Source organism: Archocentrus centrarchus, chromosome 18 (genome assembly GCF_007364275.1).
Source record: "Archocentrus centrarchus isolate MPI-CPG fArcCen1 chromosome 18, fArcCen1, whole genome shotgun sequence".
Lineage (NCBI taxonomy): Eukaryota > Metazoa > Chordata > Actinopteri > Cichliformes > Cichlidae > Archocentrus > Archocentrus centrarchus.
In genome coordinates, this window is record NC_044363.1 from 18,695,628 (window position 1) to 18,716,365 (window position 20,738).

General features: G+C 41.5%; 2 protein-coding genes across 5 annotated transcripts; one reads left to right on the forward strand and one right to left on the reverse strand.

Moving 5' to 3' along the window:
• Positions 1–1,908: 1,908 nt before the first annotated feature.
• aadat (aminoadipate aminotransferase) lies at positions 1,909–15,954 on the reverse strand. Of its 4 annotated transcripts, none has more exons than XM_030753441.1 (14): positions 15,829–15,894; positions 15,264–15,335; positions 11,962–12,130; positions 11,759–11,891; positions 11,253–11,327; positions 10,961–11,170; positions 10,703–10,768; positions 10,501–10,583; positions 8,281–8,377; positions 7,565–7,626; positions 7,375–7,439; positions 4,649–4,755; positions 3,381–3,482; positions 1,909–3,213 (listed from the first exon to the last, which is right to left on the reverse strand). In XM_030753441.1, exons 2-14 carry the CDS (start codon positions 15,328–15,330, stop codon positions 3,172–3,174), a joined length of 1,278 nt encoding a protein of 425 aa, XP_030609301.1. In that variant the 5' UTR covers positions 15,331–15,335; positions 15,829–15,894; the 3' UTR covers positions 1,909–3,171. The 4 variants fall into 4 exon arrangements, with proteins under 4 accessions (XP_030609301.1, XP_030609302.1, XP_030609304.1 ...); XM_030753442.1 differs by lacking the exon at positions 15,829–15,894 and adding an exon at positions 15,685–15,703; XM_030753444.1 differs by lacking the exon at positions 15,264–15,335 and having other exon boundaries at positions 12,003–12,130; positions 15,829–15,954.
• ino80b (INO80 complex subunit B) lies at positions 15,747–20,700 on the forward strand. Its single transcript, XM_030753450.1, has 5 exons — positions 15,747–16,257; positions 18,294–18,474; positions 18,561–18,715; positions 19,687–19,859; positions 20,015–20,700. Exons 1-5 carry the CDS (start codon positions 16,218–16,220, stop codon positions 20,477–20,479), a joined length of 1,014 nt encoding a protein of 337 aa, XP_030609310.1. The 5' UTR covers positions 15,747–16,217; the 3' UTR covers positions 20,480–20,700.
• Positions 20,701–20,738: the final 38 nt, after the last annotated feature.

Sequence of the window (20,738 nt, forward strand, 5' to 3'; positions counted from 1 at the left end):
ATCTGCAAAATCAGCTTTATTGTATTATTATTATTATTCTATTGTAACTGATTCAGAGTTTAAGTTAGCGCTCTTCCTGGATCTGAAAAACCAGACTTCCCCTCATTACAGGGCTTAAAACCTGATCTGGAAATTAATGTCGCTCCGGAACAAGGCCCAGATCTGCATTCATTTGTTTTTTAAGTGACCATTTATGCTTTCTGATTTATTTATTAGCAGCTTTAAAGGTTGCACCAGGCAGGGAAATTGCTGGGAATTTTAAGCCCATCATTTATTGCATGACAACATTTGGGAACCTTTTATTTAGGTTTTATGTCTGAGTAACTTAAACCCTAAATTAACAAAACTGGTTAAAAAAAAAAGCTTGTTCTTTTAATTCAATAAAAAACGGTAGATTGACCTTTTTAAAAATGATCTGTATACTTTCAGATACATCTGGTAAATCTGGATACATAAGTTAGAAATTAAATGGATGCTTCAGTACACAGTGCACACTGCTGGACTGAGATCCCTTGTGAACATCAGTACTGCCTTATGCAGTTTGGTTTGTCCTTCCTCACCAATTTTGCAGGCTTTTACTGTTGCTTGTTTATGCAGCCTGGCCCTGAGACTCCAATGAGGACAGGAGTAAGGTCTGAGCAGCTTCCCTGTGCAAAGACTGATAACCCTGCTCACATAAACCCTCAGGGCATTTAATAATGTGGCGCACTAAGTAGGTTGCTCTGTGTATGTCTGCATTACAGCATGGCATACAGTAAGAGCTAAATGGGCTGTGGTGAAAAGACACTCAGGCTAAAAGGCTGGACGATGAAAAGACACCGCAAGTGGATCATAGTGCTTACATGGTGCTAACTTCTTTTTGAAACAATTAAAGGCAGAACAAAGGAAGCTCTAAATATAGACACCGCCAGGGTCATTCAAGCTGTTATTCTGTTTACCAGAGCTGATAACCAGAGACCCTGAGGCCGCGGCACATGTCTGGAATTGACATTATGTGCCAAGGCCTCAGCAGACAGTCAATAATAAAGTCGATGCTCCATCTATGTATAGAAGCTCTGGAGGTTTAGGAGGATGTGGGTGTTTTAGCTTGTGTGGAAAGTGTTTTTTAATTAAAAAAAAAACCCTAACAATTTATGCAGTTACACTAGAATTTAAGCTTTTCTGCTCCAGAGTTGATTTTGGTGCTTTCACCCTGCTGTCAAACAAGTATTTTGTGTGAATGCTTCACATTGCACCAAACAAATCTGATGCACCGCTTTTGTTTTAACACCCCAGTTACTGTTAACCGAAACACTGTAAGAGGGCCCCCTTCAGCTGTTCTTGTTGTAGTTAAAATTTCCATCCTGGTATTTATAGTAATCTTTACATGAGAATTTTAATACTTGTTCCACGATTGCAGAAAGAGGCATTAAGTGTTGTAACAGACTTCTATTCCAAGCCACCTCGCTGACTCCGTCCTTCTTTCCAGATTAATGTTTAAACTGTACACAAAAACTTCAGACTGCTTGCAGACTGCTACATATTAACACAGCAGGGGGGAAAGTCTGTACAAAGGAGAAGAAAACAGTTCCCACCAACAGATGGAGCCTGTTGTTTGGTGCTGTCAGCAGGTACTGTTATGTGAGAGCTAGGAGGCCTTAAAAAAGAAGAAGGGGAAGATGAGCTGGTGCCGAATTCTTCATGACCTCGCCCGAACTTTTCGAAGGTCATCAGGGGAACACAGACCATCAGCTGCACCAGGACTGAGAAAGGCTGCTGCTTTTGTTTCTCTGCATCATCTATCATGTTTTTTCCACCAGTGAAATCAACTAATTTTGCAGTCCATCCATCTACAATATGATCTGATTTTTATATCTGCATCAATCACTGAGCAGCAAATGACAAAAAACAGACTCGAAAGACAAAATATAAATGATAAAAATTCCTTACTTTATTACACAGACAAGACAAAGCCATCCTCTCGTGCAGTGATTGTGTAGCTTTTTAATGCAGGCTTGACAAACTTATGTTGATGTCTCACAGCCATTTTTCATTAGGATGTATCGTCATGGTTACCCTGGTTTGGGTTTCAGGGGTCTGAGTTTCTTTGGAGTTTTGGATTCTTGTGTTTTCTGTTGGATTTCATTGTTGTTCCTCTGCTCTTAGTGTGGGATTACTGTTAGGCTTTGATTACAGGACCTCGTGCTTTAGTTCCTGTTGTATTCTTGTTTGTGCATTTTTAGAGTGCTTGTTTTTTCACATTTGGTTTTAGTTCCTATTTTGAGTTTATTTGTGTTTAGTGTTTTCAGTGTTTCCTTTTCTGTGCCTCCCTCTCTCTCATCTTTATCCGTTTCCCTCGATATTACTTCTTTCATGCTTCAGTGTTTCCTTACTTTAGTTGCTGTCATTATTCATTTCCTGTTTACTCTGACAGTTAGTTGTCTCTTCCGTCTTGAGCTTTACTTCCTTCTTTCCTGTTATTTTCTGTTCCAGAAAAAGAAAGAACAGAAGACAGAGGACCAATGAGGCTCACCACCCCCCTTGTTTTGAGGTTATCTGTGATTACTACAAAAAGCCAGGACACATTAAATCTGTTCAAATCTGCACTGAAAAGAAAAGAGGCCAGTGTCTTTTCTTTGCATCAGGGAGAAACCAAAGAAACAGACAGGAGTTAGATTCCCTTCAGAAGATTTAGTCCTAACAAGATACAAAGGGTTTTGTTTGATAGCACCCTGGCTGTGTCTGAAGATGATCTTGAAGTACTGATGAATGTGATTATGGATGTATTAGACACCAGCAGCACAATCATTTGCTCCTGCTTGCTAAGGAATGGATCATTCTTCTTTGGAAAATGATCAATTTGGTAACATGAATTCATCACAAAGACCGATGTTTCTGTGATTGGTCAAGGCTAGATTTAGAAAAACTAGATTTAGGAGAACTTCCCGAAACATTTTCAGGGTGTATTGTACCCAATTCTTTGTCTGCTTAAAAAAACTAAGGAGGGCGTGCATCACTCTAATTATCAGATACCTTCTTTACCCAGTCAGCAAACCTTTAGGTGATCTGTGTAGGTCCTGATTTGGGGATTGTATCACTCTAATTTTGATCATAAGAACACACTATTAAATCTAATCTTCACTAAAGCCACATGTTCAGAAAATCCAGCATGTGCCAGGGACGAATACGTTGTCACAAAGCATCTTTGATGAGTGCAGAGAGTCTCTTGAAAGCCTGTTGGGGAAAAAAATATGAGATTAGAGTTATACATGTGTGTGTGTGTGTGTGTGTGTGTGTGTTTGTGTGAGAGTGAGAGAGAGAGAGAGAGAGAGAGAGAGAGAGAGAGAGAGAGAGCAAGAGTATTTATCTGGTTGTAATTAATCTGGTAAACGTGTGTTTACCTCATCAATCTGCTCCGGTGTGGAGAGAGAAAAGGCCGCTCTGACGTAGGGGCAAGGGTCACTACTGTTGATCATGAAGCAACCTCCAGGAACCAGCAGTACCTGTAATATACACAAACATGTATATCCACAAACTATTTCAAGGCATCTCTTATCATCCAGTTTTTACACAGGGAATATTACTTTAATTTACCTGTTTTTGTTATTTTAACACCTGTTAGAGTGTCTTGAACAACATAAAACCAGGCAGGTCACCAAAGGTTACTCTAAAACTGCAGCGGCTGCAATCACAACGGCTACTGCCAAAGTCCCACTCAAAAAATTCACTGATTTGTACTGAACGAAGGAGCTTTCTTATTATATTTGCTAGCCAAAAAATATATACCTTTAGTTCTCACAAGAGCCAAAAGTTGAGCCTTTTATTGGGACACAAAAGGTCAATAATTTGTGGGAATCAGCAGGAAGAACAGGAATCCTGACACTCTGTGGTTAAACTCGTCACTGACACTGGAAATACAGGCCGGGCTGCTATACTTTGTAAGATAAGGCAAACAGTTTTGACAGTATACAACTTGTATTTTATTATTATGTTTGCTAATGCCTGGGCCTAATAACAGTGGCTTCCTAATACAGTGTACATTAGCTTTCCAATAGCTAATTAGCTCACTAACTGGGTCTCTGTTGTGTTTCTCTGTTAGATCACTTTATTACTATTTGTAGCATTTTTCATGTTCAGTGAGGGGAACACTGTGAATGATTCCAGGATATCCTCCATTTTTGGTCAATATCCGAATCAGGTATAAACACTTCTGGTATCTGTCATGGTCTCAAAGGCTGCAAACTGCTCCCTGTGGCATTTACAGCTTTGAAAGATTCATTTTAAATTCAGCTGCCCATTGTTCCTCCTCCGTTAGCGAGGAACACAGCGGCGTTATTCTCTGCAGTGTGAAGGCTTTAATGTTCAGGACACAGAGGAGACGAGCCTGCTGTGCAGAGACCCTGGAAAAGCCTGACTGCACCCACTCTTGTTTATACACAGCTAATCAGTTATTCAGTTGCAGGGATTTACAGACAGTGCATGTGTGTGTGTGCGTGTGTGTGGGAGGGAAAACACTTGCAAAGCGCACAAAGGCTGCTTTACAAGTGCCATCCAACACTCTGCTGAGATGCAAAACCTGCTTCGGCCTTGCTGCAAAACGTCTCCTCACAAAGCGACACATACAGAGAGAAGTGCCTCTGGGTTATCTGCTGTGTTTCTGCATACTGACCTCTTTCTCCAATGCCTTCTCCATAATCAGCTGCTGGGTATCAGCTATGCCCTTCAATTTCATCCACAGGAACATGCCTGCTGATGGTGCGTGCCACTCCGCTACATCTACACACACACACACACACACACACACACACACACACACACACACACACACACACACACACACACACACACACACACACACACACACACACACACACACAAAAAGAGCCTGAGTGTTCTCTGTGAATCGTAACTTCACCTTTTGTGGTCTCTTTATCAAACCTAGACAACACACAGAGTCCATTAAATATATCATAGCATCACAGGTTTAGTGTTGCTGCTGGTGCAGTGAGCCACCATATCTCACTCAGGTTCAGTGTTTTCAGTTCCTTAAAAGACCTCTAGGGAGCAAGTCCAAGAAAAGTGATTGAGGAAGTTGAAGAAGACTAAGAGGAAGTGTAAATAAATAAATAAAAATCACTAAATAGCTCATTGTACCTGAGTTTGTCACTGCAAATACTGCCAAATACTAATAATACTAATAATTTTACAATGCAAAATTTACCAATACAAAAACTGTTGTGCATCTTTATGTTTGACACTCCTTCGCTATCAAAACAGAAATAAGAACTACTTCAAACAGTTTAACAGACTTTCATTCCAAATGTGGCTGATCCTCACTTTTCAGTTTGATCTGAACTGATCATATAGTGCTGTTATACTCTAGTAACTAGAGTAATAATATTTATACAACACATCTGCATTCACCCATTCACACAAGCTCTCCATTCATGAATACATCGGGACCAACTCTGGGTTCGATATCTTGCCCAAGGATACTTTAGCATGCAGACTCGAGCAGCCAGGAATCAAACTGCCAACCTTCCGATTACTAGATGACCTGCTCCTGAGCCACAGCCACCTCAAAATTTACAGCTGTGAAACATCCCCAGGACGAGCCTTGGTCCCACGATAAGAGGTGATCTTGGTACAGCTAAAACTAAACCATGCTTTGCGTCTAGTGTAAAAAAAACAAAAAAACCTCTGAATGGGTTGGACATTCAGACTAATTGTTCAAAGAATGGTGGGCTATTGCCAGAACTGAAAAAAATTAAAATGAACATAGCACACAGCGATAAGAAGAGACGAGGTTTTACTGTGTTATAAGTGTTGTAAAAAGACAACATAAAAGCTTTAGTGACTGAAACCATAAAGCCACCAGGAAAGTATTTAATGAAGTCAGCATACGAACGTCCCAGCATCTCTCTATTTGCAAAAATCACGAAACCTTGGTTAACATTTGCCATGCAGTGTCTCCCCTCGCTGCCTTCGAGGCAAAGCTGTTAAAAAGGCCAATCATAAGCTTTATGATGAATGTAAATAACTACAGTAGTTTAAAAAGGGTGCAGCCCCACTACAGTATTTTTACACAGCGTGACTTTTTGCTACACCCTGGTTATGAACAAATGGTGGGGCTGGAGGCAGGGGACACACCTCTCCCCCATGACAGCTGGGAGGCAACCATCCAATTATGGTTGCTTTGGGAGGAAGTTGGAGTACGCAGAGAGAACCCATACAGGCACAGGAAGAACATTCAAGCTCCCCAGAGAAAGGCCACAGACACACTCAAACAAAATGGAGAAACAATCATCAAAACACTGCTTAGGAGTGTTGCAAATCTTCAGAAAACTATGCAGGAACCTTAGAACAGGGTATACAGTGGGTACGGAAAGTATTCAGACCAGAAGAATCAGAAGAAATGGACAGCATGTGAGTTAATTATGAGTGTCACAGCAAAGGGTCTGAATACTTATGACCATGTGATATTTCAGTTTTTTTTTTCTTTTAATACATTTCCAAAAATTTCTACATTTCTGTTTTTTCTGTGTACATTAATGAGAAATAAAATGAAACAAAGAGTGAAAAATTTAAAGGGGTCTGAATACTTTCCGTACCCACTGTACTGACAAACCACTTGGTGCACATGGTGCTGTCATTTGCACAAATCACCATGTGTCACTACCTTTACTCCATCTCAAACTGTTTATTTTATATTGCTTATATGTATTCAGTTATGTATATGTGTATGGGTATAGATATATGTATGTACTGTACATGTGTATACATATATACAGGTGCTGGTCATAAAATTAGAATATCATGAAAAAGTTGATTTATTTCAGTAATTCCATTCAAAATGTGAAACTTGTATATTATAGTCATTTATTACACACAGACTGATATATTTCAAATGTTTGTTTCATTTGATTTTGATGATGATGACTGAAAACTAATCAAGGATCCAAATTTATGTTTGCAAGCAAAGACTGTATATAAAAGATGTAGCCTCCAGCAGGGGGCGACTCCTCTGGGTGCAAAAAGAAAATGACCCTACTGTTACTTGACCTCATTAAATACATTCCTGGTGACTTTATGGTGCCAGCCACTCAAGCTTCGAGTCATACCTGACACAACATAACCCCCTTTGAAGTAAACTAGATTATAAAGGGCATCCATTACGGCTCAGCTACCTTTAAAAATCGTTACTATATGACAGTCAGATCCGCTCCTCATATCAGTATGGAGTTCACAAATCAAAGGCTAATGTTATGGTGGCTATGCCAACCCTTTATATAGAGTCTAGGATTCCAGCTTAAAAGGATACATATTAAGTAGAATAAATAGGTGACTGGATGTTTATAGAAAAATTATTTTTTCCTCATCAGTAGGTGCACAAACCTTTGAGCCATTTGTCTGCAGAGCTGAGCATGGCGTCTCGCTGTTTCCTGTAAAATTCATTCACCCTGCAAGAAGAAAAAAAACTTGTTTCATTCACTGCTTGAGGAGTTCTCTTGTTCACTATAGGAAACACGACTGGGTCTAAGTCTGTTCTTAACAACTCATACTGGTCAGACAGGAAGTGACATACCTGTCTATGTGTTGAAGGAAACCCTCTTGTCCCCAGCTGTGCAACAACTGAGACACCATGAGCTGAAAGGAAGCAGGACACACTGTTTATAGAACGGCATCACTCCAGATCATTTTACTGTAAAATGACTCTACAAGAAAATCAAATTGCAGATTAATACCCCAATTAGTTGAAGAGGCACAGCTTCCTCCTTTTAACACAGGTGCTTTTAGATGTCTGTTGTGGCCTGAGCTGTTTGCTTTTTAAATCTTTCATGAATTACAAACATTTTCAGGTTAGGTTAGATGATTATGCAGCGGTGAGGATTAAATAAAAAGATGGCAGCAGATCTTTTGGAGATCCTCGTTAATTCTCTGCCTCTGGAGTAAAACCTCCTGTGCAGCTGCTGCTAGTTCAGACATGCGATAAAGTCTTATTCGGCTTTAAATGTAGCGTGACAGCACCACTCACCCCTGCCTGGTTTGAATTTATGTCTGTGCAAATCAGGCCTGGTGGGTGGGAACTCAATCTGTAATGACTCTGCTCACAAATATGCTTCACTGTTGGCACATTGTGTACAGACACTGCATAAGCTCTATGCTTGCTGATAGTTACTGCCACTGTCCACAGCACTTGCAGATCATAGGTTTTTAGTCTATTTAGGGTGAATGGTAATGAAAAATAATGAGATTCTGGAAAGTGGAGGGTGTGGTGGTGTTACATGAAAATGTTTTCACCTGCGTGAAAGTGCTTGTGTGCATCGTCGAAGCCTGGATGTGCAGCACCACCCGGTCTATGAGAGGTTTGGGACCGGTCACAAAACCTATCCTGAGCCTGAAACAAAAAGCACACAGCTAACTAATTAAAGACAGAAATGTGTTGGTGCAGCAGTGCATAAAAGCTGAAGTGAAATATTAACTTCACTCTTAAACCTGGATCAGTTTTAACAGACTGTATTTTGCAATGTGATTTCATTGAGAGGATGAAGGCTGGATTGTCATGGTGCTGGGCCGCATGCCCAGCATTTTGTGTTTTGTTCTGTTTTCACTGGGTTTTGTTATTTTTGTTCCTGTCTTCCCTGTGTCTGTTTTTCTGTATTTTTCCCTGTTCCTTGGTCCATGTTTAGTTTTCCTCTGTGCCAGCCCCCTGTGTTAAGTCTGCGTGTACCTTGTTTGGTGTTTCCTGTTTTATTTTGACAGTCTGTGTGTTGTGTGGAGTTTTGCTTCCTGTGTTTCATTAGTGTGATTTTGTCCACCTGTTTCTCCCCAGCTGTTTCCTGTTCTCCCTCGTCATTCCCGGTGTATTTATTGTCTGCGTTTCCCTCTGTTCCTTGTCGCGTCCTCCCTCATGGAGGTGTGGTTCTGTTCCTGTTTTGCTGCCTCGTCATAAACCTCAGTTTTGTATATTTTGAATTATTTTCAGTAAATAAACTCATCACCTACATTCAGTCCTGTTTTTTGAGTTCTGCTTTTGGGTCCACCCTGTTCGCCACACCACCCAACCGTGACATGGATAAGTAATGCTGGAAACACATTACTGCACAGATACTAGCAAAAACACCATTAGGATGTGGTGAAAAGGTTTCACCATATTTGCTCTGCACATGCATTATGTGCTCCAGAGATGGCAGAATTGAAATGTATGGCACTGCAATTCATTTTAATGGAGGTTATTATGCTCTAGAAACTCTGCAGAAAAAAGGCTCCAGTTGGCAAAGCTAAGGTTTTGAAGTATGCAGACATGTGGCACATGCTCAGATTGGAGCTGTGTGTGGCTGCTCAGACCCCTTTAGAATTACAACTGTTTTTGTGATTTCTTTTTTTTATTTCAAAGCACGCCACCACTGGACTCTAGAGCAGTGGAAACATGTTCTCTGGAGTGGACGAGCCTGAGTTTGTGAGCTAGGAATTTTCGCCAACATCAGTGTCTGACCTCACAAATGTGCCTCTGGAAGAATGGTCAAAAATTCCCATAAACACATTCCTAAACCTTGTGGAAAGGCTTCCCAGAAGACTTGAAGCTTTTATAGCTGCAAAAGTTGGGCTGACATATTAAACCCTATGGATTAACAATGGGATACCACTCAAGTTCATATGTGTGTGAAGGCAGTCAGGTGGATACTTTTGGCAATATAATGTATTTTTTTGGTGTTGATAGGAAAGGAGGGAGAGAGCAGGGGGAGCAGCACACAGGCCCAGGGCAGACTTGAACCCAGGCCTCTGCAGGGGCCTGGGTTGGTTTGTTCACCCAGTGAGTTACACCAATGCCCAAACATTGTGATATTTCTAATAATAAAAGAATTTGTCAGTGTATTACTCCTGCAGCTTTTCATAGCTTTTTTTTTTATGTCCACTGGTATAGCAAGGATAATGGAAAGTTACATATGAATCTGGAAACATGCAATTTTAACATGAACAGTACTGCCTTTTCCACTTCTAATCACTACATATTGTATAATGTTTTATAGTTACCATGGCTAACAGAAAAAGGTTACAAGATATATTGAGGTATATGTAGTTTGATGACCAAGCAACTGGAGCAGACATGCAGGCCATGGACAAACTTGCAGCCTTCAGGGATATTTGAACAATGTTTGTAGCACTGAAATATTTTCTTTTTGTGGATGTAGATATTATCTCTGTGTTGATGAACAGTTGGTAACCTTCAGAGGCAGGTGGTGTTTCAGGCAATACATCCCTTCAAAACTAGCCAAGTATGGCATAAGGATCTGGTGGAAGATGTGTTGCCAAAACTCCTATTTGCATAAAAATGAAAACTGGAAATAATTATGCTAGTATTGCACTTTTTCAACATTTATGCCTATTTATGTGTCACAATCATACTTGGTAGGGCAAACCAGTGAAATGGGAACATTAGCTCCACATACACTGGGAGTAAAAAAAACAATCACACATCTACCCGTACATGCAAACACACACAAAGGTTAAGAAACTCACCCTGAAGACAGAATTTTAGAGAAAGAGTCGGTCCTGATGATCCTCCCATCAACATCCATGGAGAGAAACGTGGGAGCCCATGACTGCCACATAAAGAAACACTACATGAACCAGCTGTCACCTTAATTCATTATTAATTATAGATTATTAGAAATGATAAACTTTGCCTTTTATAGCTTGAAATAAAATTTTTCTTTTGCACCTTTTCAAACTGTAGGAAATAGTAGGGGTCATCCTCGATGATGAGCATGTCGTACTTCCTGGCCAGCTATTAAAAAGAAGAGAGATTTAAATGGAAAATGACAGAGTGAATCTGCAGGGAAATCAGCTTCACAACAAGCTGTAATTAGCTGAGTCAATGCTTCACTGGTTGCTTTGAATGACTGTGACTGAAGAGAGTCAAAATCTACATTGCGCGCATGTATTCATCTCTGAGTGTGACTTTAGAAAGGAGGCATACCTCGTACACTTCCTTCTTCCTCTCTGTTGTCATGGAGGCACCAGTGGGGTTTCCTCCATTGGGGATGGTGTAGAGGATTTTTGGAGCGGTGCTGCCAGGCTTGTGGACCTCTGACGGATCCCATCGGGACAGGACTTCCTTAAGGGCTGCAGGTATCATGCCATGATGATCGCTGGCAACGTTTATACAGTTGCACCCGAGAGGCTGTAGCTGCAGAGGAAATGAGAGGGTCAGATGGTCACAGCACCTTGTGTTAGAGTGTTTGTGCTGTGCAGAAGAAAAGTGCTCTTACTGCTGCGAGCGTGCCCGAATACGTGGGTGCATCCAGAAGAACGTTGTCTCCGGGGCTAACCAACATCTCAAAAACCTGCACCAAAACCAGCAAACACACGAGGCTCAGAAACGTTATGAGCCACAATTAACAATGAATACACTTTATTTCATTTATAAATGCTGAGTTGTTTACCTGAAGGGAGAAGGGAAAAAAGTTTCATCAGGATCAATTTTAGGTTTGTCATATTTGTTTATTTTTTTGGCATTTAAGGCACAACTTATTTAACATTTCATAAATGTGTTTTTTAAAAGTATAAAATGATATTGCTGTTGTATTTCTTTTAGTTTTTTTATGTGTGTTACAGTGCACAGTAATCCCATGTATAATGGTGCTAATGTTTTACTGGACATATAAAAATGTGCTATAATAAAAAATATATATTAAAGTATAAAGATTACTACTTTAAAGCTGTAGCTGAAGGGTTTCAATGAATCTATGCTGTTCAGTTGAAGTGATGTCAATACCTTACAGAGTCCCTCTTGGCTCCCCGTCGTCACACACATCTCCATCTGACCTCTCTCAGGACTGTAGCTGGCGGTCGGTGGGTTGTGGAGGTTCTTCTGCAGGTCCTTCATCCATGTCAACAGCTCGGGTATTCTACACAGGGATGGAAATCGGGCATAAACAGATAAGACAAGAAAACCTAACTGCTGTCTAAATTTCTCACCCATTAGAGGCAGAGTACTGCAGAGCCCTCTTCATCGCCACCTCATCGAAGGTGACTGTCTCCCCGTTCTTCACTGTGATGGATGCTGACTGGAAGGGGAAGGTGTTGGGGTTAGGAGCTCCTCCGGCCAAAGAAATCAGTGACGGAGGCGACCGCAGCTGCAGCTCAGCTTCATATGGGATCACACAGAGAAGATACTGAGATTTTCATTTAAATACATTTAAAACCTGCAGTTCAGCCTCCTGTTGTTTTGTCAGTGGCAACGTCTCAAAGCCATACATCATAGCAGGTCTCACTACCATCTTATGAAGCTTCCCTTTCACTCTTGCTGCTATTCTCATGTCACAAATCACTCCTGACACTCATTTCCACCCTGCCTGCACTCTCTTCTTCACTTCTGTTGTGCACTGCCTGTTGCTTAGGATGGTTGGCCCCAGGTATTGAAACTTGTCCACCCTCACTATCTCTGCTCCTTGCAGCTTCACCTGTCTCCCTCTAATTCACACACGTATTCTGTCTTGCTTCTGATGATTTTCATTTCTCTTCTGTCCATTGCATGCTTCCACCTCTCTAGGCTCTGTTCCACCTGCTCTCTGCTCTCATTGCAGGTCACAATGTCATCTGTGAATCACATTCACAAACATCACATCACAGAGTCTCCTGCCTGACCTCATATGTCAGCCTATCCATCACCACTGCAAACAAGAAGGGACTCAAAGCCGATCACTGATGTAATCCCCCCATACTTTGAACCCATCTGTCACTCCTATTGCACACCTCACCACTGTCTCACTATCCTCATACATTCTTCTCTGCCACTTCTTGACTTCCTCATGCAGCACACAGGTCCTCTCTTTGCACCCTATCATATGCTTTCTCTACATCTACAAAAAAGCCAATTTTCAGTTACCAGTTAACCTAAAATGCATGTCTTTTGGTGGGAGAGTACCCACACAGGAACAGGGAGAACATGCAAAGTCCACACACAAAGGGCCCATGTGCGCAGTGGGCCACCTTCTATGAGCCACTTCACCACCCAGAATTATAATGGCTGAGTTGAAAATAGTCTTGTCAGAAAAATAAACAGACATCTTTGATAAGTATCCCTTAATTTGATGTTTGGTAATTTTCCTTCCTCGTCTTTTCTGACTGCTTTTTTTTTTTTTACTAGTTTTGCATTTGGTTAGGGTCAGTGTCACTACTCATAGCTTGAGGTGATACCTGGACCCTACAGAGATTGCATAGGTAGTCCAACTCCTCCAGGATAGCACACCAATATGTGTCATTGCCAGAAGGTTACCTGTGTCTCCCAGCAATCTCAAGAGCATGGAGGAGATTCCAGGAGATGAGCAGTTACTCTAGGAGAGCTGGACAGGGTCGTAGAAGGTCCTTAACCCATCAGCAGGTATCTGCTCCTTTGTGCAAGGAGGAACAGGATGGGCACTAACAGAGCTCTACAAAATGACCTGCAGTAGGCCACTGGTGTGAAGGTCCCTGACCATTAAGAAACAGACTTCATGAAGGTGGCCCGAAGACCTGACATTCACTAGGGGGCTATGCGATCACTGCCTGGCACCGTGGAGCCTGACTGGCATTTGCCGTAGAATACCAGAATTGACAAAATCACAACTGGTGCCCTGTGCTTTTCACAGATGGAAGCAGGTTCACCCTGAGCATGTGGCAGTCGTGAAAAGTGTCTTCAGAAGCTGTGGAGAACATGCTGCCTGTAGCATCATTCAAAATGATCAGTGATTGATCAGTGAGTGGGTCAGTGATAGTCTGGGGAGGCATATCCATGGAAGGATGCACAGACTTCTACAGGTCAGGCAATGGCACCCTGACTGCCATTATGTACCTGGATGAAATCCTTGGACCCATTGTCAGACCCTACACTGGTGCAGTGGATCTTGGGTTCCTCCTGGTGCATGACAATGCCCAGCCTCATGTGGTGAGAGTATGCAGGCAGTTCCTGGAGGATGACTGACTGGCCCCCATACTCGCCTGAGCAAAATCCAACAGAACACCTCTGAGATATTTCAGTTCATCCAATGCTGCCAGGTTGCACCTGAAACTGTCCAGGAGCTTAGGAGATACCCCAGGACACCATCCGTTGTCTCATTAGAAACATGCCCCAGCACTGTCAGGCATGCACACGTGGGGGCCATACAAATTACTGAGTACCATTTTGAGTTGCTGCAAGGATGTTTCAGCAAAATGGACTAGCCTGCTGCATCATTTTTAATTTTGAATTTCAGGGTGTCTTTGAATTCAGCTGTCTGTAGGTTGATAATTTTAATTTACATTAAACGATGTGGAATGCTTTCATTCCTGACACATTACCCAAACCATGTCTATGGACGGATGTTTTGAGTTAAGTATCTCAAGATTTTGAGTTAATAAGTCAAAATTTCAAGTTCATAAGTTAAAGTTTTGAGTTAATAAGTCAAAGTTTTGAGTTAATAAGTTGAAAATTTAAGTTAATAAGTCAAAATTTTGAGTTGGCTCTGCCAATCAGGAAGCTCTGTGAAGGAATATCATTTCCTTGTTACCAATGAAGCAGGATGAGGAAGGCATCAGCTGTCCAACAGACACTGATTCCTTACATTTAATGGAGTTATTTGCTAGAAGGTATTCAAACCAGATGCCAATTTGGTCACATTTGCTATACACTGGTAGCTCACTGATACTGTCTGATACTGATACTGATTTTGAACGCACATGCGTTTGTGTCATGTGCTTCTGGATAACAAAGAAATTACCTTCTTCATGGAGCTTCCTGATTGGCCGAGCTAACTCATAATTTCAAGTTATTTTTTCAGAAATTAAAAATTTCAAGTTATGGATAGCAAAAAAAAATAATTTTCAGTGGTGGAAACAAGCTTCCATAAATATCAGTATAGATATCCTTGGGTTGTGTTTCTGACCTTTTTAATTATATAAACTAAATAAAACAGGTATAATACAGGTAGGAAAATAACCTGTTTAACTGTATTGTGCAGTCATGAAATTAAGGTCACCACAGACAGGAAGTGTGATAGATTAAAAGGAAAAATCCTGAACAAACTCAGGAGGCCGACAGATACAGCTTTAAAGCTATTTTAAACCGACAGAGCAGGTAAACACTAAACACAAGTCCTACTAAGGGCATCAATAAAGGCTCTATTCTGTATTAATTACATAGTCATAATTAAAAGTGATTAGGAACACTATTACTATTTCATGCCAAAATAACTACTTATAACAGGTGCATTAGTCATGCTGTACAACCGGATTTGTGTATATTAATAAATAAAATTACTCACTCAACATCCTGATGGTGGAAGGCTTTCTCGCTGCACTGACAGCTGTCAGAAACCGAGCGTAATTCATGATTCCTGCCAAATTATAAGGTGAAAACTATGAATTGTTCCCCTGGCACAGCGGGGCTATCTGTGCACTCAGTTTACACCTGTCTCCAAAGCCCTGCAGTGAGGCATTTACCCGGTTTCTCGAAGCTAAAATATAACTGCAGTTCTAAACTGAGCCAATGGCTGCATGTAACGGCATGTAACGTAAAAATAGATTAATAAATAACCATGAACCAGCGTTAAGGTGAGCTAGGATACACACACACTGTGGGAGGCTACAATGAACACAGGAAATACACTTCACCAATATAAATAATTATTTCAGCTGTAGTTACGACGTTAACGCGCCCTCACTTGTCTCTGCCGTGTAACTGACCTTGCACGTGGCAGAATAGCCGCGGGGGTTTCTGGTCAATGTATTTCTCAATTTTCGTTCGGCGATCTTCGGTGTCCGTTTCCTAAACTACATTACCCGAGATGTGTTACAGAAAGAAAAAAAAAAAATCAAACAAATTAATACCTGGCTGCAGCAATGTCAGGAGTCTTGAGCGACAGTCGTCGGTGAAGGGTTATTCCTCTGGTGCCCGCTAGGCCGCAGTGAAACACAGGAAAGCGGAAACGGCCGGAAGGCAGCGAAGAAGTCGAATAACCGTGTTGTTCAGCATGTACCCGGAAAATTTAGATTAAATAGTTAAGGTCTATAATGAAGTAGTTTATGCGTTTTGTAGCATTTTTACTCTCGGAAATTGATAACTCTGAATTCCTTGTAATTATTTGAGCCTTTTAAAGTTATCTGCAGTTGTTAGACGCTAGCAGAGCAGGCTGAATGAGGCCGCTCGGTGTTTAGCGTTAATGTTTGTTTACTGAGGTTTCGGCTGCTATGTAAGCTGCTTTCGTGCCGTCGTTTCAATGGGGAAAAGGAAAGACATGATTCACCCCAGATTTCTCGGTGAGTATGTGAGACAGTTCACGTTTGTAATTCTACGTTTTCGCATGCTGTTGTGGTATCCTTGCGCTGAAATAAACACGCGGTCTCCAGGTTGTTCGGTACGTTTGTTTAGCCCTCACTCCAAAGACTACAGCCTCCAGAAAGGTAGTTCAGCCTCACTGAGCCTCTAAATATGAGGACGGCCTCCGTTTTAGCAATAAACTGGAGGCTGTGTGTGTTTTCACAGTTTGGGGGGTGTGGAGTGGGGTGGATAACAAACAGGAAGTGTGGCTGATGTTTTGAAATGCAGCTTAAACAGATGTTTACAGGAGAAACATTTTCAAAGCTCAGACTGGATTGGAAAACCCTGGCAGTGTACTTTGTACATGTAAAGAGTTGTATGTGTTTCTCACAGCGGGTTGAAGTAGAAAAGAGCCGGCTGTGTTTGTTTATTTTTTAAATCTTCCATCATTAGAGTTGTTGATCAGTTGTGAGTTGACAGGAGGCTGAGCTGAAGATGCTATGAATTTCACTGGGAGTGACCAGAATGGACGGGATTATAAATAAGTAGATGAGAAGGTCAACTCAGGTTGAGCTGTTTGGAGCCAGAGTTAGAAAGGCAAGGCTGAGATGGTTTGGACATGTTCAGAGGAGGAATAGTGGATATACTGAATGTTGAAGATGGAGCTGCCAGGCAGCAGGAAAAGAGGAAGACCACAGAGGAGGTTCATGGATGTAGGGAAGGAGGACATGCAGAGGGTTCAGGTTCTCAATCAAATGGTGGAGAGACCCAGGTATTTAAACCCCTGTGGGCGTAGTCCCCTGAAGGTGGTTATGACCCTCTGTTGTTCATGTGCATAATCACATGTGCCAAAGTGTGAATGGAGACGTGAGTCATTTCAATCAGTGGTTTCAGATGAAACAAATATAGGACTTCACTCCAGTGTTTCATGTGACCTGTTGAGGTCACTGGAACAAAGGTGTGAATGGGGGTTGAGACGTCTGGGAAGGGAGCTCAGGACAGCACTGTAAGCGGGGGAAAGTTGGTGACGTAATCCACCTCCTCTGTTCAATGATGGTTGTTCACAGTGGACATAGATGGCTTATTTTTTATTTTACTCCTCTTTAAATACCTGGGTCTCTCCACCATTTGGTTGAGAACTGAAGAAGCCTTTTGGATGAAAGGTGAAACGTCTTCAAGAAACAAATAGAAGTCCAGTCGCCTTTTTTTTTCAAGCTCCAGAGACTATGACCTGGATGACTGAGAGTCTACACAGACATTGAGCTAGCAACATTTGTTATTTACTTAGGTTGCATTATCCTTAAAAACTATCTTTTAGGAAAGCTATAAATTAATCACTCAGTTTAAAAGAGATTTTACTAATGATGAACTGTAATAACGTAATTGCAATTAGTTGGTATAAATCAGCCATTGGTGAGTCTGCAAGTAGTTGCAAATTTAAGAATAGATATTCAAAATATTATATCTAAACCAACTGATACGTTGCCATTATCAATTCTGCACACAGTGAATTAGAAAAAGCTCCACTGCCATGAGTCTGGCATCAGTGTTTTGCAATGAGCAGCTGTCACAAAATAAAGCTGCTTTCAGTGCTCTCTTATTCTCCTCCCAGGGTCGAACCAGGGATCTTTTGCTTGTTAGGCAAATATGTAAACCACTATATTGTCAGAAAATATTATTAAATAAATATTAAATAAATTGTTAAGTTGGAGGTATATGATTCCAGTTGATTGGGAAATTAACCGGTTCTCGATACCTGTTCAGTGTGGCTGTGTGTAACATGTTTAGCAAACATTTTGTTTTTGAAAAGAAATCCTAATGTCACAGGTCGTATGTGTTTTAAGCTCATCCAGCCCAAGGACCGTTGACCCTACACTGTGGCGAGGTGTCTGTTGTCCTTCCACAGTTCACACAGTTTGCCATTTTACCGGCATTAACTGGTGAACTGTGATGGATCATGAGCTAGATGAGCTACTAAGTCACTGATGTTCTGGCTTTGTGGTTTTGATCTGTGCTTTCGTCCCGTCCTGTGCAGGTGATGGCGGCTCCAGCTTGCACAACGCTCACAAGCGTAAACACAAAAAACACAAGAAGCACAAGAGGAAGCACCACAGCTTCCCTGAGGCTCCGGAGCCCGAGCCTGTCGCGGTGCCTCGGCCTCCGCCTCAGCTCCGACTCAAGATCAAACTGGGAGGACAGACGCTGGGGACCAAGAGGTGAGCTGTTTGAGTCCAGTTTCAGTATCAGTAACTGTTCATTGATCAGTTTGATCAGTCGGTTAAAAGGGTTTTGTGCACTCCAGTGTTCCCACCTTCACCGTCCACCCCGGTGTGGCTCGTCCTCCCTCGCCATTAATGATCATTGATAACGACGTTGATGATGACGAAGATGATGATGACGACGAAGATGACGATGATGAGCCCTCTGTACCTCTGGAGCAATATCGGGCCTGGCTGGGTGAGTTAGTGTATATATAGTAGCGGGGATTATCTGGGCATCAGGTGGGTCTTAAATCAGCATGGTTGACATTTTATGGATGAAACCATGAAGTTCTTTTTGCTTTTTTTTTAAATTAAGTGTATATTTCCAATGTGTGAACTTGTTCACCCACATGGCAATAAACTTCATTCATTCTCATTCTCATTCATTCATTCATATTAGACATAAATGATTGCTAATTGCTGCTTGTATAAACCTCCTTGAAAAAAACCTGTTAAGTATAAAAACTAAGTCTTCTCTTTGAACAGGAAGTCATTACTTTGTTACATATTTGTTACATACTTTAAAAAGTGTCACAAAAAAATTAAAAGGCACAATAGGCAGGAAAATATTTCTTTGTAACATGAAAGTGTTTGTTTTTGTCTGACAGTTTTCTTAATTGTTGCTTTTTTGTGAGAAATGCTGCATATTTGTCTCCAAAGTGTAGAGAAATTCAGAGTTAAACAGATCAACTTTTAAATACAGTAGTTGTCATTAATGCTGTCTGTTGATTCTCACATATTTTATAATTCCACCTTGCTGTTTTTCTTTGTCTGATTTGGTTGTGAACTAAATATTTTTGTGCCAAACAAGCAATTTCACCGTGTCACCTGGATACGATGAACTTATAAAAGAAATTTAACATTTTCTGATATTTATAAACTAAACAACTAATTGTGGATTTAAAGGAATACTCCTTACATTAATCAATAATGAATGTAATCTGCCTGCATCCCTACATAACTCCAACTTTAGAGCTGAGACTTACAGGCACTGATGTCTGACCATCTGCTGATGGTGCAGAAAGCATTTTGAGATGTATTTTTTGTGCAGATTCCCACAAAGCTTCACATTTACTCATTATGCAGTGAAAGTGAAGGGAAATGGTTGATGTTTATTGTGTATTAGCCTTGCAATAAAGATAGTGTATCTTGATTGCCTTGTACCAGATGAAGACAGCAACCTGGCCACGTCCCCTCTGCCAGACATGGACTCAGACTCCATGCTGGGCGGACCCGTGGACGAGGAGGAGCGGTGGCTGGACGCTCTGGAGAAGGGCGAGCTTGATGACAATGGAGAGCTGAAGAAGGAGATTGATGAGTCTCTGCTCACTGCCAGACAGGTGAGAAGCAGATACTTAAAAAAAAAAAAAAAAAAATCGAGTGTTTTGTTAGCATTGTAGAGCTAGTTTTTAATCACCTGTACCACACTTTCATATGAGACGACTTCCAGCATAATGTAGCTTAAAACATGTTTTTGCTTATCTTCCCCCCTCAGAAAGCTTTGCTACACAAGCAACAGAGTCAGCCTCTCCTGGAGCTCCCCATGGGCTACAAGGAGAAAGAGATGACTGCCGAGATGATGCAGAAGCGGGAGGAACGTGCCCGAAAGAGACGCCTGCAAGCCGCCAAGAAGGCTGAAGAGAACAAGAACCAGACGATAGAGAGACTGACGAAGACCAGCAAGGCCAAGATCAAAAGCATGAAAGAGAGGAAGTCCAAGCAGAACCAGTGTCCCATGGTTCGGTACAGTGACTCCGTGCAGGGAATGGCCATCTCCTTCCCCGCTGGGGTTCCTGCTCCGGCTCCGGCCCTTCCCTGTCCTCCACCTCCGGCCCCAATGAACTGCGGTGTGAGTGGGTGCACAAACCTCAAGAAGTACTCCTGCTCCAAGACTGGAGTTCCTCTCTGCAGCCTTGAGTGCTACAAGAGGAACCTGCTGCTCGTGCAGAATGCAGCATGAACCTCGGACACGGGTTTATGTTTGTGGATGGATTTTGGTTCGGTTTCTAACACACTGGGATATGACGATGGCATTTGTGAGTGAATGGACACTCATGGCTCTGAGGTGACTTTATCAAAATGCTTTTTTTCGTGTGTACATGTGTCATAATAATGATTTTCTGTGCTTGTCCAATTATGTACAAAATCTAAAAGATTAAAATCTGTGTACAAATCAAATATTTGGTATTTTTGATATGGAGAGCATGTTGCTCATAAAG

Bases quoted from the DNA above. Each gene is read 5' to 3' on its own strand.
- aadat (XM_030753441.1), bottom strand. From the start codon at position 15,330: ATGAATTACGCTCGGTTTCTGACAGCTGTCAGTGCAGCGAGAAAGCCT. The intron at 12,131-15,263 runs GTGAGTAATTTT...TCCCATATGAAG, and splicing joins TTCCACCATCAGGATGTTGA to CTGAGCTGCAGCTGCGGTCG. The intron at 8,378-10,500 runs GTGAGTTTCTTA...TTTTTGTTTCAG, and splicing joins TCTAAAATTCTGTCTTCAGG to GCTCAGGATAGGTTTTGTGA.
- ino80b (XM_030753450.1), top strand. From the start codon at position 16,218: ATGGGGAAAAGGAAAGACATGATTCACCCCAGATTTCTCG. The intron at 18,716-19,686 runs GTGAGTTAGTGT...GCCTTGTACCAG, and splicing joins GCAATATCGGGCCTGGCTGG to ATGAAGACAGCAACCTGGCC. The intron at 19,860-20,014 runs GTGAGAAGCAGA...TTCCCCCCTCAG, and splicing joins CTCTGCTCACTGCCAGACAG to AAAGCTTTGCTACACAAGCA.